Here is a 27,630-nt window from a genome sequence, read left to right as displayed (position 1 = left end):
TGATATTATATGGTCAAAAATTATGGAACCTTTAAAGTGATTTTATGTATAAATTGGTATTTTTGCCATTTAGCCCCCCAATTTCAGGGTACAATACTGCTGTTGTTAATATGGACAGCGAGTCAGCAACTTTCCTAACAGCCAAATGTCAAGCAAGTGCAACAACACAAGACATAGCAGCCAGCTGATATTACCTACTAGTCCAACAGCTTAAAGCACAGCTCGCCTTTTATTTCACGAAGCTCTCACCATCAACTAAAAGTTTGTCCCAGATTTACCCTTGTCAGGCTGCCACTTGCAAGATCTCCTTTTCTATTCTTAGCTTCCTCTGTCAATGTCCTCGTCACCTCTGCCATTATGTCCATAGAGGCCAGTTATATATCCCGCCTGCCTATCTCGGGTTCTAGCATGACACTGGCATGAAGTATTCACATCTAGAACCTGAAAATCTCCTCTTCCCCTTGGTACAAACACTTCCTCAGTGCTCTGTGCTCACAGTGCGGGCAGCCTGGCTAACAAACTAAGCTAATGTTTGCACACACATACAGCACTTACAGCAGCTATAGTTCACAGTGGTTTACCTTATCAGGAAATTCATCACAGAGAGTTGATGTGGAGCTGCGTGCAAATGACAGTGTGGGAATGATGGGGACACCGTTCACCCAATTACAAGACAAATTATTCAAAATCTGTTATTTTATGGTAGAAAACTTACACAATGGGGCTTTAAATCATGTGTGTAATGGTCCATGGCAAAGACAGCGGTTAATGGGAGGCAGGCATCGCTTTTTAATCAAAAATGTCTTGTGTTACACCACAAAGAAGAAAAAGCTGTTACGTTAATCTTGCATATTATAGACTCAGCTGGAAAACCATTTTTTAGGTTACAGGCAAAAAGACGTTGGCAAAAGTGCCTGAGGTTTAGAGTGAATTTTCCCCAAATGGACTGTGGGGAGATCATGTTGGGGAGTAATTGCTTGTAATTCACAATTATCGTTTTTACAGTCATTTATTGTGCAGCTTTTCTTTCACACGTCCACCCTTCTTTATTGCATAACTAATTGCTTGGCAACCTGCCTCATCCTGGAAACCAACATGGAGCCAAACCATAGCGTCATGGTTCCCAAACAGTCTGTATTGTCCTTCTCTTTCTGACCATGACTGTTTAAGCATGACCCCACCTGTACTCTAACCATTTCCCGCCTCCCACTTGTTTATGTTTGGACAAGAATTTACTGTTTAAACATGTTTTTTTACACACAAATGGGGTCATCTTGTTTCAGCTGAACCTGCATCGGCCCACAGTAGTTTTTCAACAAAGAACGAAGGGGTGGACCAAAAGATGAAGGTTGTGACCCAAGTTTCATCATCCCTACAAGAGGCTTGCACCCATGAGGCAACTGACATCTGGACAGGAACTTCAGAGACCAGCCCTGAAACTGAACCCCCAAAAGAGAAAAAGGCCAAGAGAGAAACAGGGGAGGAAGAACCAGAGGAGGGAGAGATTGTAGACAGTAGTGATGAAGGGGAGGAGAAAGAAAGTGCTGATGAAAATACCTCGTGTTAAGAGCTGCACTGGTTCCAGAAGCCCTGCTAATGACACAGAGGTGATTAAAGATGAACCAGAAGACAGTCAATGTTAATGCTGGAATTAATAAACAGCGGCAGCAGGCATCATTGTATAAATTAGAACATCACTGAGTTCACTGATGACAGTTCAGCTGCCAAAGAGAGTGCTGAGGTCAGCATGACTAAGGAGGATGCTGTGAAAGAGCCGGGGCCTGTTCTTACCCGTCACTGTCACGGTGAAAATGAGCCAGCTAATGTTGCTGACAGCTGTGGATTGGAATGATAATGCCCAGATGTTCAGGATGAAATGAGTGTAAAGGCAGACATATCTGACAGGAAGCCATCAATCTTGTGTCAGTATACAGTGGACTAATGCAACCTGACAGCGTTTTCAGTATTTTTTTTTAACAGATTGTCCTAAGAAAGAACAATGGTTGTATTGTATTTATGTCATTGTATATACAACGAATCATTTCATTGTAAATGTTTATAATTCAGGTTTAGATCATCTGTCTGAGAGCATTCTTAAATAAAGACATTTTTTGGAACATTTGTGTGTTTGTGTTATACTCCCTGCACATTTATGATGGATGCTGACACTATTAGACTAAACACAACATAAATATCATTTTAGGTCATTTCATTGGTATCCGTAACTTTCAAAATGATTTAAACAATGCTCGTCAGACACTGACTGTGTGATGAAGGTATCTGCTGATATTCAGAAATTACCTATCTTAAAGGAAGAGTAAGTAGGATTTATTGGCGTCTTGCAGTGAATTTGTGGATTGCGACCAACTGAATACCCCTTGACTTACCATTTCCTAGCATGTAGGACAACTGGCTGCAACAAAAAAGGCCAAGTCTAGAGCCAGTGTTTGATTTGTCTCTTTTGGGCTACTGTAGAGATATAGTAGTGTAATGTGGCAGAATCTATAGATGAAGACCACTCGCTCTGTAGATGGAAAGATCTCATTCTAAGGAAATGAAAACAACAGTTTTTAATTTTCATGTTGTTATGCTCAAATGAAAACATATTTATGAATGTTATATAACAGTTCTGCCAAGAGATCCCTCTAAATCTTACACACTAGATATTTAAGGTCCATTTATTAGCCGATCGTCTTCATCAAACTCTGTCTCTTTGTAATAATGTGATACCTTTCAGATAAAACTAGTGGTGCCTTGAAACTCAATTTCAATTCAACCCTTTTTAATTTTCATAAAAAGCAAATGAAGAAATGGATCTTTCCATGACGAACTGGACAAACTGAACAAATGCCCTCAATGTTTTAGCTATCTTGGATCCTTTTTTAACTAAAGCATCTTTGACTACTATAAAATTGCTCTATCAGTAAAATGTATTATTATTATAAAACCCAGCAGTCTGAGCACATGACTCCAAAAAGTACATATCTTTGTGTTTAACACTCATTAGGTAATGTGTCCCTCTGTTGACTATTTGTTTTAATTGAAAACTAACTGAAACCAGCTCCACGCTGTTCCTCCATCACCTTTGAAGTTCAACAAATTTCTCCTTTCTGTTGAGCTTCACTAAGACCGTTAGTCTCATTTTTCCATCAGCTAATAAAATTTTATGTTGACATGCTCGTTTTTCTGACACCTCTGGGGTGTCTCCCTGTGTGAATGTTCTTACGCATGTGGTGCCTCTACATACCGTATTCTTACCTAATGTTAGTTTATAACTACAACAGAGTGCCAGTAATAACTGACAGTATGGCTCATTGGTGGGGCCTGTGTTTATAGATGTGTTTTTATAACCTCTGCTAACCTCTTTTGGATGTTAACCCCTGTGGACCGGTGCTCTTTGATGTCTGGCCTGTGATGACGCATTTTCCACCCTTTTGCAGTCAGAAGCAATGATCTCACATCTGACTGCGCATCCCTCGACGAAGGAGGATGCAGAGACCCCACACTCGTTTACTCGTAATTAGTGTAATTTTAATGTCCATGTTCAAGTTTTGCCATACATTTTTACACACCATGTGCTCATATAATATCCCGCTGGGTCTTCATACAGTTTGCTGAGCAAACATCAGCCCAAAGCATTGGATATTTTTTGCTGCAGCTTTTTCTTCTTTTTTTCTTATAGATACAACATTTGGAAACATGTACAACATGGGCTGACAGGTTTCAACAATGCAGTTTGACATTTTGACAAATGTGCTTATTCTCCTTTTTGTCAGGAATTAGATAAGAAGATTAATTCCACTCTCATGGTTTTCTGTGAAAAATACAAGGTTTCAGCCGGCAGAGGCTTTGTTGTCTCTGCCAAAGTTCACCTAGCAACACCAGCGATAATCTAACACATCTCTATTCACTTAAGTTTTTGTATGGACTAAAGGAAAAGGATCATCATCAGGAACATGTTTTGAGCATTAGAGCTGCTTGGAAGTAGTTGTGTTACCTTCAGGCAACACTGGGCTAGCCTTTTCCTCCTTGTTTCCCGTCTTTTTGCTAACCTGATGGCTGTAGCTTCATATTTACCAGACAGATATGATGGTGTGAATAAAACAAAGTAAATAAGCCTGTTTTCCAAAATGTCAAACTATTCTTTTAAACAAGTGGCAGGTTGCAGTTTGCTCCAGACAAGCCACGATGGTGCCGCATCAGACCAGTTGGCAGCAACAGTGCTGTGTATTACTCATATTGACTGCTGATAGTCTTATAGTCGGGTTCAAAATCTGTTGTCTATAAAGAATCTAAAACACACGGTACTTAAAAGGTGATACCAATCCACTGTTTGCGCTGTGTAGAAACTGTACAAAGTAGTAACCTCTGGTGCCTACACATCTGTTCCTTCTTTTGTCATGGTTTTGCCTGTATTGAATTACCACACATTTTATTTTAGCAGCTCTCTTAATTTTCTATCTCAATAAAGTTACTCAATGAGACCACACAAAAGCTCTGCTTTTGTTTCTGTTTGCTGTTAAAAGTAAATTTGAGCTGTTTTTAGTCTGTGGAGAACATAGGCATTGGAAATAATTCCTCCAATTTACGAAAATTGCCCTTTGAAATTTCGGCTGTTGGTTTCCAGTTAATTACTCTTGATTTGGTGGGCAGGGCTCAATTGTGCTGCGTGCAGAGCTGTTTTTTTTTTTTTTTTTTTATGGGACCAGCTTCGGGACACAGCTCTGCTGTGGTGGCCTTATCCAGAAACAGGCTAATGTTGGCACCAGGAAAGGCAGGTACTGAAGCACAAAATCATGTTTCCAGAGCCTGATGTCACCCATTTTTACATGGCACACTGAGTGGTTGTCATTAGGCGCGCTAAGAATCATTTATCAAGCAGAACTTCCAAAATGCATGGAAAACATTTTCAGTGTTCAAAAGCAAACACTTTTCATCTGCCACCAAGTCTACAGTTTTGCATGCATATTTCACATTTTGAATTGACATTCAACAACTTTCACTTATCTCACTGTTCCAAACAGAGAAGTAAATGAGGCCATCTGTTTTTCCTAAAAAAAGAAAAGAAAAAAAAAAGCCCTACCATAGTGGTTTTGTGGCCTGTTCATTGTTGGGCTCATAGTGCTGTTTTAAAATGTGATGGTTAGTTATTTTATAAGTCGTCTTTGTCCAACAAAACATCAACTTTTCAGGATGCACAGTCTAAGTCCTGAGATTTTCTAAAATGTATGCCCATAAATCCATACTCAGCACATGTAAGTTAAAGCTAAAATATGTGGGAGGACTTTAGTGTAGTTTGTACGCTGAATGCATATTACTAATTTATTAATTGAATGAATGCACCAGAGCCTTTAGCTGATTGAACTCATCCTGCGATCAGTATAAACACCTCAATGTCACACTTTGTAACACAAACAGTCCAGCAATGTTGTCACCACTGTCACCTCGGAGACTGATCCTCAGCAAGTTGTTTGCAGGAACTGATTCACTTGTTCCCTTTTGTCTGTCTTGTGTCAATCTGACAGCCTGAATCAACAGAGCATGCTTGTTGTCTGTTATTCTTTTATTATCAGCCTCAAGTTATCGCAATGAAGTTATTTTTAGAGCACCTGCCATTGCCTCACGAGACCTGGACATACTTTCTCACTACTAAATTATTATCACAGCTGTTTTGTCCTAACTGTATAAGTTTTTATTAGGTTAAAAAGGAAGTACCAAATCATCCCAATGACACCTAACCATCAATCTAATCTCAGCTTTGACTTCAGCAGCAGCATTCGAATTGCATCTGGTTAAAATAATACATGAAACATGAGCAGAATGATTTACATTGAATTGTTCGAATGGTAAAATAACAACTTTCAAAATGATTTACCATTTAAATAAATAATAAAAAGTTCATTCTGGTGGTAGATATCCCCATGACTGTAGGAGCTGTGTTCTCAGTAACCAGGCCTGTATTTGTGGGAGCCTAGTCTAGTGTGTTACTAGTTGGGGCAGAGGTCTTGGCAGACTGACTTTTGGGACATGGAATGCCAACTCTCTGGAAATAGCAAGAGCTATTGCAGGGGGTAAAACACTACCAACTAAATATCCAATAACTGGGCTTAACCTGCCTGAATAAAAGACATGGGGTGACAGAGAGAAAATAAATGAAATGCAACAATTGTTCCTAGCTGAATTCACACCAGGGGATTTTGTGGTTCATGGTCAGTGTCTTAAACACGTAGGTCACAAAGGCACCACAACTTCAGCCAAACTTCTGGGCAAGGTGCTGGTCTGTCTTGCGTTCTGGTGACACTCACAAGCCTCTGTCTGAGCACTGCTGTCTTTGAGTTTTCATTTTCACAAGAGACCAACTGTTGTTTGTGTGTCCAATTGTGTGTCTCACAGGAGAAGGTGCTATTCAACAGTTCAAAGTATACTGCCTTCTTCGAGTCTTTATAAGGATCGCCTAGGGATACAAGATCAAGTATTTTAGAATCACTGAGGCTAGGATGGATTGTGAGATCGACATATAGACCAGTGCAGGAGTTTCACTAATATATACTTATGTTTTTGAAACATAAGTATATACTCCTGCACTCATTCACAGTCTCATTCACAGTCACAAATTCAGGGATAGTATGTGGAGCTCAGACAAGAGGATGCTTGGAGTGAAACTGCCATTCCTTCGCATTGAAAAGAAGCATCTCTGTGGAGGTGTTTTTGACATGACCAATTGGACAGGCCTAGAACATGGTAAAAGGGATTATATATTCCACCTGCCTTGGGATGTGGCATTTTAAAAGCTTTCTATACTGACTTCCTTCACACTTATATTAATTATGCATCATGGTGTCTTTACAACTCTGTCATGACATTGATCATTCCTATGCACCATCCTGAATATCATCTCATTGTGCCTTATCTATTTTGCTTAGTGTGTCAGTTTTAACTACAGACTGGGAATAAGACTGCTCAGTATAAGGACATCTGTGGTAAGTGCATGTGTATGTGATTCTCTCCTTTCATGTATGTTTCTTTGTGTGTTTACTTAATTGCAGTTTGTGACAAGGGAAGGCTGGCAGGCATTTTTTACAGCATGAAGCCCAGAGTCATAGTTGCCACTCATTAGCTCAATTTCCATGGCACAACCATTGTCAGCGCCACAGATCAAAAGTTGCAGAAGAGATCAGAAATGGGTTTACAGAGGAAAGTGTGTGGCCATATTATGACTAAGGCCTTACTAGTCCTTATCCCTTCACAATAGTGGAAACCAGGCTGCAATTACCCAGCATGGGGGGAGACAAAAGAGTAGGAAAATGCATCACTCATGTCACTTAATGTTCCACAAGAATATCAGCACAATCCTCGTACAGAGGCCAACCACTGCTAAAGAGTTCAAATCACATTTTTAAATGCAAACCAAGAAAATTGTGCTTTATGACATCAATCATTGTGGTGAAGTTTGAAATGATCTGTGAAAGAAATTAATATAGCTTCTCTGCCTTTATGCAACCAGCATTTACTAAAAGTTTAATTGTTAAATGAGAGACAGTCAGTAGCTCTCTCTTTTGGAAAGAAGTGGTCACATTTTTAGTTTTGTCTTATTTTAACAGTTGTGTGCTGTAGATTAACCTAGTATTGAGTACATTATGTCATTTAATTATCTGAAGGTGATAGAAAAGTATAAAAGTCCGATTGTAATATTTAGGGATCATAGGAGTTATTCTAGACTCTAGAGTTGGAGATGCAATAATGATTTTGGTAAAACTTGACTGGACATTCACTTTGTTTAGTATCTGCACTGGGCTTCCTAGTTAAAGTGTTGTGTTAACATTTATTACACCTACACTTAAGCATATAAAAGAAGGCGTTCAACATAATACAAGATAAAGCCAGTAGAAGGAGGGAAGTGGTACCACCTCTGCATTTAGTCCTCGATAACCAGGTTCCACATTTTATATCAACCATGTTTCACCTTCTAGCCGTATTAGGAGAAAATCATGTTTGTTAGAAGAAAGGAGGTGTAGCGTTAACTAATGAAGTCTAACATTTTCAGGGAAGTGAAGGCAAAATTACTGTTTCTAATGTGATCTCATTCCTCTGCCCATGTTAAACAATAGCAAGAGAAACACATGCCAACATTAGCTCAGCTGTCGACGGTATGTGCCCCCTTGGAGATTGTTCAGTCCAACATTGTCTCCATTGGGCTGAGACTCAAGACGCCCAAAGACTCAGTGCTGCCTCTCCCATCAATGCTCAGCTTGTTTGAGCAAATAATCACTCCAGTAGCCAGCAGACCTCTGGGGACAGACTGAACAATCCAACAGCCTGGGAGGGAATTGACTCTGATTTTCCCCTAAGTCTGCTCGTTAGTTATTCTTATGTAATTGCAGATGGGGATCAGATGGGTGTGTCAAATTGGTTGCATCACTGGCACCATGTGCCTGTGTGTGTTCATGCTGATCGCAACAAGAGGGTCCCACACCCTGTCTGGATTTGGCAAATGAATGTGTTTTACATCACTTTGTTTCACTAAGAATTTTAATGTAATATGTAAATACATGATGATATAACAATTAAGATGTTTTGCCATTTTTTGCTGCACATATGATAGCAATGAATCATTAAAATGTGCAGGTGCAATCAGGTGAGTTAGTCTAAATACATTTCAAACACAGAATGCTTTTTCTTATTTTGTCCAGCAGATGGTGCTTGTTAAAACAAGTGGCTGCCTCTGCATTTGTACTTTGTGGCCAGCCTCTAACCCCCCTTGCTTCTTGCCCCTGAGTTCCTTATAACAGTGAATATTAACCTGAGGTTATAGACAAGGGGGTTGTAAAATAGCTGACATCAGTGCTCAGCAGCTTCCAGCATGTTGTAATGGCCACTCTCGATCCTGTTAGCTTCTGGTTGCACAGCATTACGTAGTGCTTAATGGAGCTTTAATGCTAATGTCTTTGTCATATAAACACATTTTGGGTTCAGGGAATGAGGTAGTCGCTCAGAGATTTAATTGCAGGGGCACATGTGTGCGAGAGCCTTGTTTGCCTGTGTGTTTGAGAGCGTTTTTACAGGTTTCTGTTGTGTTGGCTGGGACACCACTTTTTTTTTTCTTTTCTCACAAGCGGGAACTTTGGGTTCTCTGAGACAGTTAAGACTGAGGGATTGTGAACTTCACCACTGCGCTTGTCTGCGCGTTATGAAGGAATGCTATGGCTGACCAAAAGGACTGCTCACATAACATACAGGTGCCATTACATAACCAAGGTAGCTGCATTGTGTTAACAAGACAAATGACAGTCTGATTGCATGGCACTTTCCAGACTTTGAAGGACCTGAGATGGAAATTTTCTTCTTTAGGAAGCAACAGAAAGGGAAGGAGCAAAAACAGGACTCCCTGAAAGTGTTTGGACTGTAAAATCCGGGCTGCAAGGGGCAGCCACACATCTTTGTGATTAGGTAAACCTCAGAAGCCTTTCATGTGAGCAATCTGTAAAACCTCAGTGGGCACATCCTGTGCGGTATGCAGCTCAATCAAAGGCAATGTGTCCTGCTCAACCTCTTATTAAACACACTCAATTAAGACTTATTTCCAGCAGCTATGCAAGAAAGTTGGGAAGGAGTGCCATGTAGTTTTAGATCGACAAGTTTTCATAGTTGTTTGAGGAGATAAAATGCCTTTTGTAGACACAAGTGAGGACTTGGGAGTGTTTGTGTATATTTGGAAAATCTTCTTAGCTAAAGTGAACATGTTGCTCTGAAATATTTTCCAACATCTGCCGCCCATCAGGATGTCTGCTTTCTGAGCCACTGCTGCATTCCTGAGCCGCTCCCTCTACCTGGATCAAAAAAGAAACCCTTCTCTGTCGTTGCCCCTGAGCTCTGCTCTCACTACACCATTTCAAACTGTACTTGTAGGTATTTATACCAGGTGCAAGCCTCTGCCATCAGTCCCAGTGTCTCAAAAAAGAAAAATAACCTGTCCTTTTTAGACTAATACTTGTTGTCTTCTTTAATTATACATCTTACATCGCATGGCTTTCATGTTGATTGGGGTCATAAAACTTACAGGACCAATCTGGGCATACATTTTGGAACCACCAGAGGAGAAGTGGAGTGGTGTTTGTAACAGAAGCAACACACTGTTTCAGTAGCTGGAAAACTGAATTTGAAGTTTCTATGACCACAGAAGCAACTATGTTACCCCTGTTTCCTGTCCTTTGCTTGTTTCTACCTCATAATAGTATTTCTTAATGCCTGTTAAACTGAAACCTGGAAAGGAGACTTAGCCCTCCCTACTTTGCAGGGTTGTTTACAACTGTTTAGCAGACCCCTGCAGTTTAAGAGCCAACAGAGGCCAATGCAGCTAATTCACTTTTAAAGGCAACTGCTAATGAATTAGGTCAATTTGGTAGTGCTATTCCACTGTGTGAAAAAAAGCTTTGCCAGGAATGCATTCTTTGTATACAATCCATTGTATACAATAATAGTCATTGTCCTTCTTGCATGGTGTCTAATCCCAGCCCATTCAGAGCAGCACTTAAGATTCTTGGCATACTCCCATACTCATTGCTACTTGTGGACTTAATCCCCCCCCCCTCTCAGAATCAGTCAAGTGTATGGCTTAGCCAGATCAAATGAAAGCAAGCTAGCTTGCTGCAGAATGGCATTCCAAAGCACAGAAAGTCAGGAGAAAGAGCCTCCAAGGTTGTGTTATATAAGAACAGACTGCCCCTGCTCGGTGTTTGTCTGAGAATCTGTTGGGTCTACAGAATGATATAACAGGAGGATTTCTCTGGGAATAGTGACTCTAAATATCCCCCCCCAGCCCTGTGCATGTGAGCATTGTACTTGCAGTGTCCTGCAGAGTAGTTTGAACAGACTCGACCCAGTCAGTGTCATATTTCATAAATAAATCGGTTTTATTTGTAGCATATAAAATTAAATCATTTTACAATTTATTCCAGTATGACACATAATATCCAAATAAAGTAGCTACATTTTTAGATAAATAATATTAATAACAATAATAAAAACATTCATTCATCCTTTGACATGTTTCGCTTTGTCTTTTTCATGAAGGGAGTTCAATAGCTGCCACAAAACATGAACAATAATGCCCACGTCAGGAAGGAATGAAACCACACACTTGTTAAACAAGTCCAGAGGTTACATTTCGGTGTCTTGTTCTTAAGATACAGGATGGTATGCTAATTGAAGTTGCGCATGTGCATATCTACATATACACACACAAGTCTACAGTCTGTGTCATGTCTGATGTAAAGGATCAAAATATACACAGTGAATTGATATCAGCGACTAACATAAATGTACAAATATTAATTACATCTTGCTCCATAACGAAGCTACTTCAAATGCTCCATTAATATGAAGCGGTTCTTAGTTGAGAATGCTGATATAGTCACAGCAAACAGTGCACTTCATTAAGTCCTCATGATGTAAGCCCACAATTCCTTGGGAATCTAGTTACAACAAGAAGCTGGTAGTTGATTGGTAGTCTATTTACACCCCTGTGTTCATCTGGACTGCCATTGGCTGCCAGTACTGCGGATGATCTCCTTCTCTTGCCAAGGGGTTTGGACGTTTTTCACCAATCAGTCTCTGAACTTGTGGATGTCATTGGAGAGGCGGTAGAAGGGGTAGGAGGCTTCGTTGGCATGGGGACAGTTGTAGGTGCACTTGCAGGACTCGATCATCATGATGTTCTTGTTGAAGGTCTCGCCGTCCTCACAGCGGAACTTGACACGGATGGTTCTGGTGTCATGGGGGCTGCAGCAGCGGCCGTCCACGCAGGCTCCGCAGTACTTGGGCCTGTACTTCTTCAGGCTGGAGCAACCAGCGTAGGTGAACTTCACTGGTTGGCTGGACTTCTTGGTTCTGCTGCACTTCTTTCCTTTCTGCAAAGGAATAAACAAAAAGGAGATGAAGATTAGATGTGCACTCAGATTCAGATGTGAGTCATTTTCAGTATCATGCATGCTTCCATCACATTCAGTCATGGTGGCTCAAGCTTACCTTCAGACTAGAGTAAGGTGACTGGGTGCATGGTCGCACTTCACAGATTCTTGTCTCTTTGACCAGCTTGCACTCGCTGTTGTTGTTGGTGACTCTGGTGGAGATGCCTGTTCCACAGGTCTTGGAGCACTGGGACCAGGGCGTGGTTTGGACGATACACTTCTGGCTGTCAAACATGTGGACTTCAGGTTGTGGCCTGAATGCTGTTATGAAATAAATGAAAAACATTAGCATCTTGGATTCCTACATATTTTAAGATCTTCTATGTATGTATCCAGAAAAAACAATTTCCAGGATGAAAGGATTTCTTACCAGCTAGAGACTTGAGTCCTCCCTTCACAATAGAAATGAGCTCGTTCCTGTTGGTGAGATCTCTTTCCAACTCATCAGTCAACATGTCTTTGCCAAAGATCCTCTCCAGGATGTCTGTCTGCTTGCCATCATCACACACCCACTCTTCGCAGCACTGGCCTGCTACCTTGACCAGTCTGGGGTTGGCGCAGCCAAGGTTGGGCAGGGAGAGCTCCTGTGGGCACAGCGGGACACATCCCACCGCCCCATCGATGCATGTGCACTGGTGTTTACAGTTGGGCTGGAAGCTCTCTCCATTCTGGTAGATCCTGCTGTTGTACTCGCAGGGTCTGCCCTCTGACTTGGCTGCAGCGGGAGAAAAAACAGGAGGAAAGGAATGTTATTCTTTCCTGCTCTGCTCGGAGATGTCTGCTGAAGACATCACATGGCTGCCAGGTAAGGATCAGTTAAACTGTGAAATTCTTCAGGCTGCCTGAGGACTCTTTTTCCCTCCACAGTGGGCTGTCTGTACTTTGAGGTTTAGTCTATTTCCTTCTATCTGCATTCCACAGTGCTGAAATCACACAGGTTCCCATACTTCTGAATTAAGCCCCTTTATTTAATAAAACCCTACTTTATACTAATCCAAAAGCATGCACATCTGGAGCTGGAAGGTATTTAGCCTATACATACCTCGGCAGATGCCACGAGTAGTAGCAGCAGCAAAGCTGGCCCCAAAGTTACACTCCAGCCCTTTAGTGTGGTCACAAGGCTCGGTCAGGCTGCAATCCTCGTTCAGCTGCCTGGCGCAAACTTTGCAGCAGCCACAGCCGTCAAGGACGACGCTCACGCCGGGTGCGCACTTTGGCATTTCCAGCGGACAGTCACACACGGAGGGGCAGGAGGAGGAGGAGAGGACCTGTACAGTCGACAACAAAATCTTCTATTAGAGACTAAAACTTTTGAAATCATCCCACACTGAATATCCAAACGCTTTAAGAAACATTTCATCCAATCAAACGAAACATTATGTTCATCTCCTTAGGGGTAAAATACAGAAAATTCAAACTGCTGAAACTCTGTCAGACTGAAATAGAGAAATAACTTACCAAATTCAGGCTTCCAAGGAAGGTAACGACAACAGTAAGCATCAGCATCTTGGATATTTTTTCTTCTTCTGCGTGTTCAAGAGGAATCCTGTTCCCAGTTGTATGAAAAGTATAGTCTTGTCTTCGGAGGAGTCCTTAGATATTCCCTCACTCAGTCGTCTGTCTCTTGATTTGTTTGCTGGTAGTCTCTAGTGTTAGAGGCTCCTTTAGAGTAGCTCTCGGTAAAGCGGTTGCAGTCTGCAGAGGTCCGGCCACCTCCTCACTTTTATACCATAGTGGGAAGCTGACGTCGTTCTGGGCTGCCTGCTGAACTGTTCCCAAACTATGTCAGGAATGTTTCTCGGCGCATTTTCCGTCCAAGACCTAAGCTCCACCCTGTCTAAACCTTTCTCTTTTTTTCTTTCTCAAATGGATTTTTCCCCCCTGGATCCCATCTGAACACACTTTTCCGTCTCACATTTTTCCCCTTCTTGTTTATCCCCCCTTTCATTTTCTTCCTCTGCTCGCTTCTCACTTCTCACATCTATCACCTCGAGTTCAGACTTTTCTGTATAAGTAGTAGACTTTGGATGCCTTATTCAAACTTTTTTCCACGTAACAAGATAATTCAGGGGTGATTTTCAGCCTCTTTTCACGTTTTACGCACGCATGAGTTAAAAAAAGATCATTAGATATTAAGTGCTTGCAACTGTGATTATGTGATTTCAGATACCATAAAACAGTGCCAGAGAATATCCTGATGGTGTAAGGGGTAGAAAAGTATAATAAGATCATTCAAGTATCCGTTATAGTGTGTTCTCATGCTTATTGGACCATTTTTGTGTCAGCGATGCTTTTGCTTATTGAAGCAATTTGTTAAATATTCTTTTAAAAGCATGTTGCGGTGGCCACGTTTTTAAATAGCTGTAGTTTTTCTCTGTGAGTCTAAAGGTGTGGGCAGAAATACGTTTAACAGCGTCTATTTCTGGCTTTCCAGTGCCTTTTATTCAGAGCTAAGCGTTTCCAGATGCGCACCAGAGCTCAGACGTAACAATATTGCCATATTTGGTATGGCAGTAGCCTACATTATTAACATATTTTTCTTCCTTTGGCCAGGAGACCACAAAGCATTCCTGACAGCTTAAAGGCTTGTTAAATATGTTCTTCATGCAGGGAAATTCCTTTTGCATTCATTCCTTGAGGCAATTTGACTTTTCACGCAATCTATCCATCACGTTTCGGGTGGGGGGAGTGGGTCCCGTTGTAGGTAAAGAGATCCAATTTTCAACAAGAGATGTTGTGGTGTTGGTGGGGGGAGACAAATACTTAGTCTTTGTCTCTATTTTTTTTTCTTTTCTTTTCTTTTTTTTCTTTTCTTTTTTTTCTTTTTTTTTTACATCAGGGGTCTCAATAAGTCCCTTCCACCGAAGTTTTCAAATTATTTCGATTGATGAAAACTTTAACCAGATGGAAACGATGTGCGTAAAGACGCAACATAAAACCATTATTATTACCATGAACGGCTGGCAGATTCCAAAGAGGACATTTTGCATGAGGGCAGAGTGTTTATTTGTGTTTATAAGGATCGGACATTTCACTTCTCTCTCCCCTGTAGCCTCATGTGTAGTTTTAACATGACGATATACTGAGACAGCAGCACTGAGGCAGACTGGAGGCTGGAGAGCTTCTCCGGTGAGTTTGTACTTCTTTTGTTTTTCAGTTTATTTTGCGGACTTTGACTTTCATAACTTATGAATCAGCTTTTCTTTGCAAAACCCTGAATCATCATCGTGCTGTCGGTATATGAATATGAGTCATAACAGCTAGTATGTATTCTAAATCCTCAAAAGTAAATAACTGCTGATAGTGATTTTTTTTTGCGGGTCGCTTCGTACCCGATGTAGACAGGATGACACTGGACACTGGCGCTTTTTTAAACCTAAAGTAACTGTAGGTGGACTTATTTGTGGATGACATGTTTTTTTTTTTATCCAAAAATATCCAATGTCCAAATATAAGTAATCACTGCATACTTCAAATATGATATTCATATGATTATATTGTGAAAAAACGTGTGTGTGTGTGTGTGTGTGTGTGTGTGTGTGTGTGTGTGTAAGTGACTGAGTGAGTGAGTGAGTGAGTGTGTGTGTGAGTGTGTGCACGCATATGTGTGTAAGTGTGTGTGTGTCTTTCAAGATTTGGACTGGAGGTGTGTGGAGCCTATATTTGGATAGGGGGTGTGTCTGTGTGAGCACATGTGCAATGCGTTCTGGTGTGTGTATCCAAGCTGTATTATGCTAATGAATGTGTCAATATCTCCATGTGCTGTAAATGTCCAATTATTTTTAATATAAGGGGCACTGCGTTGATTTTAGACATCAACATCCGGTTACTTATCATGATGTGTACAACTCAGCCTGTGAAAACAGCTGTAAAATGTCTTCTATGGCTCTGGAGAGAGCTTTATAAATATTATCCTGATAATGTCATCATCTCAGTTTGGGTTTGGAGCCATGATATATATTTTTAACAGGACGTCTGTATGTGGAGTTTGTTGCATTATGGGCAATGTAGGAGCACTAAATAGCACTGAAAGTCAGGATTTCGATAATATTTTCTTTAATGTCTCTCACAAGTCTCCTTACTTTGTTGAAGTGCAGTACTGAATTGATGGAATATCCCTTTAATGTCGCCAACATTTCTGCTCTTATGTCATGTTTTGTTTGACTAACTGTGTGAGTCTACATGCGTGCGTATGGCTGCATTCGTGCATCCGTCCATGTGTTATGGCGGTAGGAAACAGTGTTGTCATTGTACGTCAATGGAGAATAACATTACAGTAATCCTCATTCCTTAATTACCCATTCAGTTTAGGAAATATTCCAAAAGCTGGACATGTGTCTCCGTGTTGCAATTGGCCTGGCATAATAGTTTCCACTAAAGCTGTCCGAGAACCTTCATTACACACACACACACACACACACACACAGTATACACACTTCCTTCTCCACCTCCATTACCCTTTTCCTTTACAAGAACTAATCACTGGGATGTTCTCATAGCTCTGTAACATGGTTATGTGAGCAGCTCTACAGCATACGGCTGGGATGCTTAAGTGATTTTACTGTTCACCAAAGGTTGAGAGATTGTGTGCTCAATGTAATGCAAACCCATTGTCAGATCCCACCAGGAGCACTCACAGTCGAAGAAACAGATTTGGTTCTCAGGAAGTCTGTGGCGTGCAGCCCTCAGCCTCCCCGTTTATGTCTAAGTGACAAATGGAACAGGACGGGACAGCCCGGCATGTTTAAACAACACATTCCATTGTACTGTATTCAAGATAAATGTCATAACTGGTATGCAGTGTGTACTAGCAACACTTCCTTTCTCTGTCAGCTCATGGAGCAACAGGAAGCCTGCTGAGTTATGGGTCATTCTCATGTGTAGAGGGGCAGAGATGAGGCCAACGATTAAGATACTCAGTCAAGTTCTGAAGAAATATGAAACTAAAAAGGCTGTGGGGTGGCCAATAACTCTCTTATTTTCTTGGATTTGTTTATGTAACTTTTGTGATTGTTGATGATTCCTTAAAAATGAAAAAAGTTGCAGCTCTGGCTTGATTGATGCCTTTCCGTATTTGTTATCTTGACAAAATTAAACAGAAAGGCCTTGAGGGAGGAAGTATGTTTTGCATACTTGTGCAGGGAAATATGTTGTAATATGTAACATTTGAAACATCTGCTGCAATGTCAAGTTTTAGCAAAGTGCATTAAATAAGATTCTACTTAACATGCCACTGCCAGTGAAGAAGTTATATCCCGAAGCAAGCAAAGTAAAAGTATTTGTGCATTGGCAAAAACAAGAAAATAACATTCATTTTGCGTTGACCACATTATTTGACCACTTTAAAGCACACACATGCTGTGTAAGGTAGAGATTGTGAGTCTCTCAGCACATCTTGAATTCAGTATGTGAAGAAGAGCTTCAACAGCGGAGGAAAGAAAAGGAAATGGTGATGGTAACTGTATAGCAGACTTGTTGTGTAATTTTTTTGTCTCTACTTAACATCAGACTTTATACTGTATATTTTTTAGATGGACTCCAGTCAGCTAATAAGAGGCAATACAGTTTGTTGACTGGTGATATGTAAGAGGCTGTTAAAATACGCCACAATGTCGCATTTTGTTCTCAAACAGACCCGGTTTCTAGATGTGATATAAATTGGCCAAAGGTTTATAAATGTGATGTGATGCAGCATAAGAGGAGAACACAGGAATCTTAATGAAAATGGCTCCACCATAAAAATCAGAGGAATCTATGGCTCTGTCAAAAAATGACAAAAGAGACCTCCTTTGTTAAAAATGTAATTACCAGCTATAATTATGTGGAAACATGTCTGCCATTTTAGTCTTAATTAATTATAACCAAGATATTTTCAAGGCGAAATTCTCTTACTGATACTCTGACAGAATATCATCAATCTGTGAAGCTCAGTACGTTCCAGCAGTTATAAAGTGATGAAGCATTTTAATTTGCTTTTTTTTTTTGGTATGCCCAATTTCCCTCAGCCTGCTTTGTCTAGTTTAAGATCCTTCCTGTAAGTACAGTTCATAAGAGATAACAATGGAGATATTTTACAATTCCTTACTGTCAGCAAATCTCCTGAAAAACATGACGTGTTAGTCTGTCTCTCAGTAACTGTTTTCCCTAGCCTGTCAGTTTGTTACATGGAACCATCTGGGAAGTTGTTGATATAACATAGTAAAACTTTTAACAAAGCCAATCAGGAAAAAAAGAGTAAAAACATATTTTCCATCGAGAAAACAGTGGTCAGTGCTGTTCTTTCCCCGTTTCAATGAAGAAATACTCTCCAGTTCTGATATAACTGATGCTGGCAGTATCTATGCTAACCTGTTTAGCAGCTTCTATTGCTGTCTTTAAGCAAACAATCAGTTCTCGTACACATCGTCATACACACCTAGTATTAAACCACACCCATAGCTCATGTTGTAGCAGCCAGTAGTTCCTCACAGGATGCTGTTTGATCCATCCTAAGTTCATCCATTCCTCTTGAATCAGTATTTATTTTAATGTTTTCTACGTGATTGCCTTATAAGGCATTACTCAGAAGGCTTTTGATAGCTCCAAGGTCCTTTTAAAAGTTAGCTTTCACTCAGTTTTGGACCTAAGTGAACCTAATTAGCTAAGCCACTAGTCTTGAACAATAGTACATGATGATAAATGTCACTGCATTCTCTAAATAAAACATATCCTGTCCACCTCGTATCAGACCCAATTGTAGCTGCTCAATCAGTTTTATCATTTCATCTCATGTCATTTCATCACTTTGTTTTCTGTCGGAATTGAACTCATAAATGTGCCGCTGCTTCAGATTAAATATGCTCTGTGCACCTGTGTAATCAAGCATGTCTGTGACACTTTAGACGTCCAGGATCTCATCATGACTCCAATCATACCAGACAAATAAGAGGTGCTGCTTCTTGTGCCGCTTCATCCACAGCTGGTGGATCGTGTCTGCTTTCACTCATTTCTTTTATAGCTGCACAGTGTACCAGCCAGGTGTGCCGAAAATATGAGGGTTTTCCTTCATCTAAAGTAGCCCAAATTCCTCAGCATGGAGAGCAAAGAGAAAGAGAGGGTCTTTTCTTGGACCACGTCCATCCATGATGAGGAATGATGAAGGGGGAAAAAAGGAGAACTTTGGGTGGGGGCAGGTGTTAGTGTCGGGTGGAGGGTGGTGGTGGTTGGTGATCCTGGCTGGAGTGGAAAAAGGAATGTGGGGTTCCTGGAATGTCCTGGAATGTTTAGAGCAGTCGGGGATAATTGAGTGAATTTGGAACAAGAAAAGACAAACTGAGGTCCCGCGGTGGAAGAATGTGCTTCTGGGACGTCTGAAGAAACATTCCATCCATTCAGACAGCTTCACCGGGCCCAGAACCTTCCTTAGATGGCACCATAGGGAATACAATCCCCCCCCCTTTCCTCCTCCCACTTACCAACCCTGCTCTTCCTTTCACACTCGTCTTGCCTTACGTTTCTCACACTGCAGGATAAGCTGAGATCCTCCTTGATATACTGGATACTCCTTGCCCTTGAAGTTTGTGTACATTATTGCAAAGTCTGCCAAGAGTGAAGCAGTTACACATGTCTCCAAATTCTCTGGTTCGAGAATAGAAATGTGCTCTTGAAAGCTGAAACAAAGTATGGTACATATTTCTTAGTCTTTATGGAGATCCATATATATCAACATCCTTGTTGTTTGCAGTGAAGGTCATCCATTTCTCACATTTTTTGGACTTTTTATTCCGAGAAACCCATTACAAATATATAACTTAATTTTAACTTAAAAAGAGTTTTCCAGCTATTTTTAATTATTGCCTTTTTCAGTCAACCAGTAAATATAATTACAAGTAAAACAAAATAATGTTCAAAATATGACAAAATATGTTCTTTTCACCTGATCAGAAGGTGTAGGAATGATCCACATCCACATGCCAACACAACCGTTAACACTGCTGTTGCATCTGACATTTTTAAAATTATATTCTCCTCATGTCTTCTTAAATGATTTTTGTTCTGGTAGACTCATCTTAATGTGTCGCAGAAAGTATGATTCATAACTCTCTCACTATTATGCACCTCAGTCATCTGGAGAAGCATTAGTCTATATATAAATCACAATCACTAATGTTTCTAGGGCTACAATTAACATTTTTGTTGATTGTTGACTAATTGTTTGATATATTAAAGAAGCAGAAAATGGTGAAAACAATGATCATCACAGTGTCCTGAAGCCATATTGTCTTAAAATTCCAAAACCCACAGATTTCCAGTGTAGCATCACATAAGACCAAGAAAAGTAGCCAATCTTGAAAACTGGTAAAGTGGAACATTGCATTTTTACTTGAAAAATGATAAACAATGATTTAAAAAGTTGCAGATTAATTTTCTGTTGGTGGATTTTTATTTTTATTTTCAGTCTGGTTGATTTCTATAAATATTCCTATAAGTTACATGGAGGAATAAAATTGACATTCTGTTGTTTTTCTTTGGCAAAGAGACTTTGAACGCATGACACAGTTTGACTTGCAGCATGTGCTTTGTTGATTCAGTGTGAAATTGATTGAGCCTGAGGTTCAGCTCCACTGTCACTTGTTGGGCTGAACGCCTCGCTGACGGCTGACTCGGGGGTTACACGTGATGATCGGTGCGCGTCACTGAAGCGCCGTCGCTTGCCCGGAGACTGGAGCAGGGCTGACTGACACTGTTTGTAGCAGGCTACTGTAAATAAAGAGTACACACCCAACAAACTAACAGGGAACAAATAAGCAAGCCAGGCAGCGTCGGGGTAACTGATAGCAGTTTCTTTCATTCATTCGCTCAGTTGTCTGTTAGGGTGTTTTTCAGGTTTGAGCGTGCCAAGTGAAAGGCAAAGCAAAACATGGCTGGTTTAATGGCAGGCTTTGGTCACTATACCCACGCTGTCGTCCGGGGAATCCCCGCATCCCTGGCCAAAGAAGCGCTTCGGAGCAGCCCGGTGGAGGTGGACCTGGCCGCCGCGCATAGGGAGCACGAATCGTACGTCGAGGTCCTGAAGACGAAGCTCGGGCTGGAGGTGGTCGAGCTCCCCGCGGACGAGTCGCTCCCGGACTGCGTGTTCGTGGAGGACGCGGCCGTAGTCTGCGGTGACACGGCGCTCATTACCAGACCCGGGGCAGAGAGCAGGAGGAGAGAGGTAGGGAAGTGTGACCATATGTTCGATAAGTCGAAAATAAAAAAAAGTTTTATGTGAAAGTGGAGAGGGAGGCATCCTCCACCCCCACGTCTGCTTCTTGTGCTCACTTTGCATGCATTAATAGTCTGCAGGTAGGCATGCTGTGGTGATAAGGTGGCTGATCCATGTGTCAGTCTGTTATTAGCAGAAATTATGTGTATTTTTCCCCTCAAAGTCTCTTTATAATTAACTCAATTAACGTTTACTCCAGCTGTGTGACGCCAGATTAAATCTTCTGCAAATATGTGTGAAACTGAAGTTTTTTGAGGTTTTACCCTGCACGATGCCTCCATATGTGAAAGCTGCACACATCACCAACTATGTAATATGGATATTACATGTTAACCACACTGTGCACCAGCTTTTACAAAGGGATATGGTGATTAGGTTATAAGGCGACGCCCATTTTAAAGACGACCATGCATTTTTTTTATACAATATGTGCATGTGCTCCACAATTTGATATCAAGGCAACAGACATTTTTTTTTGCATGTTTTATTCTTTACAGGGTAGGTTTCTTGGTAATATATGGACTATTTATGGTCAGTTCTCACTTCATAATATATGTATGTTGTCAATATAATTTATGGAATACATTCAAAGCACCTTAAAAGGTCTTAATTCATAACTCAGACAGCTTTTGTCTGGATTAGGAGCATGACCTAAAAAATATAGACTTCTATTGTAGGAACTGAGAGGCTTTATGACTGCAGAAATGAATGAATCAAGACATTTTTTGGAGACAAAACAACAGTATGAGTGTGTTTGGTTGCCTAGTGAGGGTAGCTGCAATGTAGGGTGTGTGTGTGTGTGTGTATGAGAACGAGAGAATGACAAAGAAGGAAACGGTCGGAGGGCTTCTGTGAAAGCCCCTGTCATTTCACATCAGAGTCACTTTATTTGGATCACTGGCGCTAATGGGCCCCAGCGTCACTGGCAGCAGGGATATTGATTGAAAAGCTTCTACCTTCAGCCACCACATTACATTCATGCACAGCATAGTGCAGGTTACATTTGCATGCACGTGTGCACATGTCATTAGCACCCTGCCAGAACCCCTTCTCACATTTAAATTGTGAAATGTTTCATATTTCATACAGAGATATCATTGGTTTGGTTTCTTGCCAATATATGCTCATGGGAGATGTCAGCTGTGATGAATGAGAAATTGGCAACATCTGGGGTGCAACAGCATAAATAATATGTTTGCAGAAACAGGACTGTAAAAAGCACAGATGGATCCCAATAAATGCATGACCAATTATTGTCCCAGGCAGAATAATTGAGTGATTTCATTATTATTGTGTGAGTTAAAGTGCTGGCCTGCTGAATGCGCTGTGAACAATCAACAGAATTGCATTCGTTCCACATTTGGGGTTATTTGGCAGTTTGGTGGTGATTGAAGAGAGACAGTAATTTTGCTGTTAATGATGGTCATCAGTACTATAATTTATGTTTCATTTGTGCCTTTTTTATATGTAATTCAAGGCTGTAACCATTCTAAAGGTGTTGCTCTTAACACACTGAATGGAGTTGTTTGAGCTAGATAACCTGAGATATTGGTCCTACGCAAGTTGTTTGAGCTAGATAACCTGAGATATTGGTCCTACGCAAGAAGTACGAGATGTGTGTCCGAGCTATTATACACGTTTCTCAGAGTTTCGACTGTCTGACATTCACTTGTCAAGCCTGCTGTTGTTTATAAAAGCTGCCATGGCAACAGATAAGGTGCAGCTATCAGTAATAAAGGAACATTTATCTCACCTGTCAGGTTGTTGGCCTGGAAATCTGTGGTGTAAAACGTATCATGGGATAATTACTGTATCATGGTTGTAATAATGTTATTGTGAGTTTAAAAATAGTGCATGCACGTACAGTGTGTGAGTGCGGCCTCATTAATCACCTACGAACAGATGGTTTTGAAATTATTAGGTTCATCTTCTGGAGACAGGAGACGTGTTCTTAAACAGCATTTTTTTTGTCTTTTTATCAGCCCTCTTGAGAATAAATCCTTCTGCATATGGAGGTGGAAGTGAACTGCAATTATGTGATCAATCACTTCCTGTATTCATGATGAGTGATTTTTCTTGCCTGTGTTTGCTCGGTCAGTTACAATTATACCGTCACGTTTGACGGTTCTGCCAGACATGCTGTGTTGAAATAATTACCATCTCCTATTCACCGGTGATTGAATGGTGAGGGTTGGTTTTCATCACATAATAATACGCTTATGTTTCAACAGCCTTAAATGTAGATGAGGCTCCACCACCCCGCTACATCTTAATGCTGTGTTACGAGTTCAGTGTTAGACTGAGTCAGGAGAATCAAGCTTTATTCTCAAGAATCAACATACATCCCTGGTGACTTCAGTTTGATGAGTCTGTTTTTGTAGCCTAAAAAGATTAATGAGTGGGGTGTTGTTTAGCTCAGTTGGTAGAGTATGAGCCCCATGTACAAAATGTTCAGTCCTTGCCGCTGCGGCCCAGGGTTCGAATCCGACCTGTGGCTCTTTCCCGCATGTCATTCCCCATCTCCCTCTCCCCACATTCCTGCCACTCTTCAAGCTGTCTCTGTCAAATAAAAAGCCAAAAAATATCTTTAAAAAAGAAAGAAAGAAAAAAAAAAGATTAATGAGTGACTGAGGGAATGGCTTTTCAACCTACTGCATGTTTGGCCAGGGCTCTGTCTATTTTCTCTTCTCGATTCTCTCTCAGTCGTCCATTTGTTGTTGCCAATTCACTGCCAAGATGTACGAGGCAAGTTGGTCTTAGTTGTGTTTAGAAGAAAAGCCTTGTCACTGGTTGTCATTTTAGAGTCATGCAGACATCAATGCACGGTAGTGTGCAAGTCACTGATTATCTGTGAAGACAATAATAAATTTAGGTCAGTTCATCATTAGTCAGGATAGTTAGATGTGTTGTTAGGTGGACTCCAGTTTCTTATTGGCTGGCGGGGGGGGGGGGGGCAAAAGGTTAAACTAGTGTTTAAACTCTTTGGATCTGATACTGTGGAGTGCAGGTGTGCAATGCATCAGGAGAATTGATGTGGGAATTCAGGGGTGTTCTTATCTATGTTGGGAGGAATAACTTGTTATTTTTTATCACTTTGGTCTGCTTTAAATGCTTTTTCTTTGGGTCTATTGGCTTCATCCATCAGATCTGCTGTGAATTCCTCTTTCTTCTGTTCTTTTAACCCTCTTGTAGAGTCACTACAGTGTAGATCAGCTAGCTGTTTCACACAGTTTGATCATTCTCCTCTCTACCTTTTGAAGGACGATGCCATTACTTTTTGTAACTGATTGTATGCATTGTCGAGTTCATTATTGTTCAACTCTGTAAGTCAATATGGAATGGAATAAGTTTCTTCAAGGTTGCAGGAATCTTATCCATTAGGCTGGGGCTTAAAAGCTTTATTATTAAGGGAAATGCACATCTAAATGGACTACATGATTGTTCACGCCAGACTGCAGCATTGTCTAAAAACACTCCAACAAGAGCCAAAGTTAATTACTCCATAAAACTAAACATTAGTCTAATAAGATGAAATTGTTCAGCAAGCTGAAGGCAGAGCTCCAGATTGTCAGACAACCTTTACTTTCTTGCTTATTGTGAATGCATTTAGGAATCTTAATGAACAAATCAGACCTGCTGTTATTTTATTTAGCTCTAGTTTCTTTGTGTTGAGATGAGGACAACAGGAGTGCATTTCTTAAACACTGCGATGAGCTTTAAATGTCTTTCATTACCCCAAGGCTCATAAATATAGTTGTGTTTTTAATTTGACAGCATACAACAGTATGCTTGTTGTACACAGTCACCTTGAGCAATGTGATGACCGGACAGAGTATAATAAATATAAGTCGACTTTCTGAATGTCTTTAAAAGTTTTGGTCTAGCTCACAGATGATGTGTGTTTCCATTCTGCGTTGAGTCTTTTTCCAGGGGTCCTTGTCATTTATTTAATATTCACAGCTGGTGCAGATAATGTCATACATCATCCAGTCTTTTGAGGTGGCATTTTAGTGCGTACCAACAGAGATCTTAAGGTGTTGAATCGTTTGTGTGAGGCATTGACCTCTTGTACCTTAAAGACTCTCACGAGATGGTCCTACAACCAAAAAAAGAATCTCAATGGGATCTATCCTGCATGCATAAAATACTCCCTGCTGACAACATTTGAGTTCCTCTGTCAACCCTCCTGACCTTAATCATTGGTTGCAGAGTAGAAGATGTTGCCAAACATTCCTTCCTGTAACCTTCACTGTCTAAATAGTTTGTCCATAATTTTAAAGAAGAGATCAAGCAGCCAGTTAATGTTCTAATTAAAATGTCCTCAGATATTTATGTCTGACAGGAAGGAAGTTAGAGTACTTCAGATCTGATGTAGATGAGTTCACAGTAAAGTTTATTGTTACACTTGTTGAAGACTTGTTGCAGAGTGTCGTCACTCCCCTCTGTATATGCTCTGATGCAAGTTTTGAACTGCTGGCACTCCTTGTGCCAATCAAAACCAACATGTTTTTGCTTGCTTACATACTTTTTTGATAGTTTTTCACCACCAACTTAGGTAAAGGAGTTCAGGTGCTGGTCTACACCTTTATGTGTGCAAGGGGAAAAGGGTATCCTAGGACTCAAAGATTAGAGATGTTTAAGGTGCAACGTTTTTGCAGCTCAGCCTTACCAGTGACTCTAGTGCAGAGCTATTTAATTACAAATTCAATTCTCTCCCTTTCCCAAGTCAAGATCCAAGCTGCAGGAAGGGAGGCTGCTGTAGCTCTCTCTTGGTCTGAGCATGTCTTCACCAGGATAATACAGCTCCAATTATAAGATACAGTCAAGCTGTGTACTTCCCTCAGAAAGGTTTGTCGGGAAGGTTTGGTTTAAATGTGGTGCCTTTGAATATTATATTATATACTCTGTGGATGGCAGTGAAATAAATAAATATATGTTGGTCCAGTCAGGGTTAACTGATGGTTGTTTTGCATCCTAGTATTGATAAAGACACATTTTTAGTAAAGCACTTCCCTACATGTAACTGTCAATAGCCAGATGTTTTGAAAAGCAGGGTCAGAACTCACTGGAAAATGTTAAAGTCGTTTGTGAAAGATGTGTCGCTTCATCTGTAAACATCCTGTCTGGTCAGCACTGTGGAAGTGCAACTTCCAACAAAGAAAGGAAGAAAGTGAGATGGCTCATTTATTAGCTACTTCTATACTATATACACTCACTGGCCTCTTCATTAGGCACACCTGTACAGTCTAATGTGATCCAATGCATCAGCTCTGACATGAATTCTACTTTTATGAAGCTTATAATGGGCAGCACGTGGTGCAGTGGTTAGCACTGTTGCCTAACAGCAGGTCCCTGGTTCAAACCTCGACTGGGGCCTTTCTATTGTGGAGTCTGCATCATATCTGCGTGGGTTCTCGGCAGGTACTCCAGCTTCCTCCCACAGTCCAGAGACATGCACTTAACAGCTTAATTGGTGACTCTAAATTGCCCATAGGTGTGGATGTGAGTGTGAATTGTTGTTTGTCTCTATGTGCCCTGTGATGAACTTGCGACTTGTCCAGGGTGTACCCCATCTCTAGCCCAAAGTCAGCTGGGATAGGCTGGATATATTTTTGAAGGGAAATGCATGAAAATGTAGGTACTGCTTTTTCTGAGAGTAACCTAGACAACAAGAAAACATTCAAAGCTTACCACTTACCATCTTTATTCTCTCTCTCATCTCTCATGGTTACAAGCTAGTGACTGAAACAGAGAAGTGTTGGACACAAAATGTGTTCTCTCCACAGGACATCTGGGTTCACTGAGAAGAGATGAACAACCAGTCAATCTGCTGCGACTGCATGATCAGACCAGTGCAAGGCCCATTCACCTAACTCTAAATCTTATATTTAGCAATGTAGATATTGAAGTGAAAACAGCAAAGCACACATGTACATGGATTTTTGTGGTTAGTATGCATGCTAAAGCCACAAAAATTACTCTTTGTAGTTGTTTTTGCAATGTGTTGTGGTCAGAGCAGGCAAGAGCGTAATCCCTATGTCGAGCCAAAACTAGTTCCAAAATTGCACTGCACTGCCTAATCTGCATAAACGCAACCTTCACTGAGCAACTTCACCATGTCGGTACAAGCAGGTTGTCTGGAGCCTTGAGATTACCAAACAAGCACATTGGACTTGAAAGTGATAAAAGTAGTGTTGAAACTGCATGTTTACTTCCAAAGTTGTGATATTCATGATGTGTAGTTTAGGTTTTGTTTTAAATTTCATTAGAGATCAGTGCTTCTAGGACCAGAGCAGGTATAAATCATGTATTTTAAAATAAAAGTATATTGACCACGGCTGCAGACACTCAATAAATTCTAATCAGGTTGGTGGCTTTCCACCCATCTGTTTGACTGTGCCAACTCCATCTAACTTCGTC

General features: G+C 40.7%; 3 protein-coding genes across 4 annotated transcripts in view; 2 read left to right on the top strand and 1 right to left on the bottom strand.

Annotated features, from left to right (window-relative positions):
* The window catches only part of znhit6 (zinc finger HIT-type containing 6), a 29,745-nt gene extending 27,634 nt beyond the window's left edge, over positions 1 to 2,111 (top strand). Inside the window, exon 10 of the mRNA XM_010730958.3 lies at positions 1,284 to 2,111. Within this exon, the coding sequence (XP_010729260.1) occupies positions 1,284 to 1,567 (284 nt within the window). The 3' untranslated portion in view covers positions 1,568 to 2,111. The remainder of the gene's footprint in view (positions 1 to 1,283) is intronic.
* An 8,775-nt stretch (positions 2,112 to 10,886) lies between these two features.
* Positions 10,887 to 13,677, bottom strand: ccn1 (cellular communication network factor 1). Its single transcript, XM_010730957.3, has 5 exons — positions 13,425 to 13,677; positions 13,009 to 13,234; positions 12,337 to 12,681; positions 12,025 to 12,227; positions 10,887 to 11,906 (listed from the first exon to the last, which is right to left on the bottom strand). The coding sequence occupies exons 1-5, from the start codon at positions 13,470 to 13,472 to the stop codon at positions 11,604 to 11,606; spliced, it is 1,125 nt and encodes a 374-aa protein (XP_010729259.2). The 5' UTR covers positions 13,473 to 13,677; the 3' UTR covers positions 10,887 to 11,603.
* Positions 13,678 to 14,788: 1,111 nt separating this feature from the next.
* Positions 14,789 to 27,630, top strand: part of ddah1 (dimethylarginine dimethylaminohydrolase 1) — a 71,476-nt gene continuing 58,634 nt past the window's right edge. The window contains exon 1 of one of the 2 annotated variants that reach the window (XM_010730954.3): positions 14,789 to 15,095. Coding sequence is in view for 1 of the 2 variants with exons in the window: in XM_010730953.3 (XP_010729255.1) it covers positions 20,866 to 21,159 (294 nt within the window). In the remaining variant the exon portion in view is untranslated. Of the gene's footprint in view, positions 15,096 to 20,559; positions 21,160 to 27,630 lie in introns of those variants that run through there. The other variant, XM_010730953.3, reaches the window with a different exon arrangement.

The sequence above is a fragment of the Larimichthys crocea genome, chromosome XVII (assembly GCF_000972845.2).
Source record: "Larimichthys crocea isolate SSNF chromosome XVII, L_crocea_2.0, whole genome shotgun sequence".
Lineage (NCBI taxonomy): Eukaryota > Metazoa > Chordata > Actinopteri > Sciaenidae > Larimichthys > Larimichthys crocea.
This window is presented reverse-complemented; position numbering and strand designations above follow the sequence as displayed.

What these genes read in the sequence shown, in the direction of transcription:
- ccn1 (XM_010730957.3), bottom strand. Translation starts at nt 13,472, where the DNA reads ATGCTGATGCTTACTGTTGTCGTTACCTTCCTTGGAAGCCTGAATTTG. An exon ending in TACTCGTGGCATCTGCCGAG is followed by an intron (nt 12,682 to 13,008) that starts GTATGTATAGGC and finishes CTCCCGCTGCAG; the next exon opens with CCAAGTCAGAGGGCAGACCC. An exon ending in AGGACTCAAGTCTCTAGCTG is followed by an intron (nt 12,228 to 12,336) that starts GTAAGAAATCCT and finishes ATTTCATAACAG; the next exon opens with CATTCAGGCCACAACCTGAA.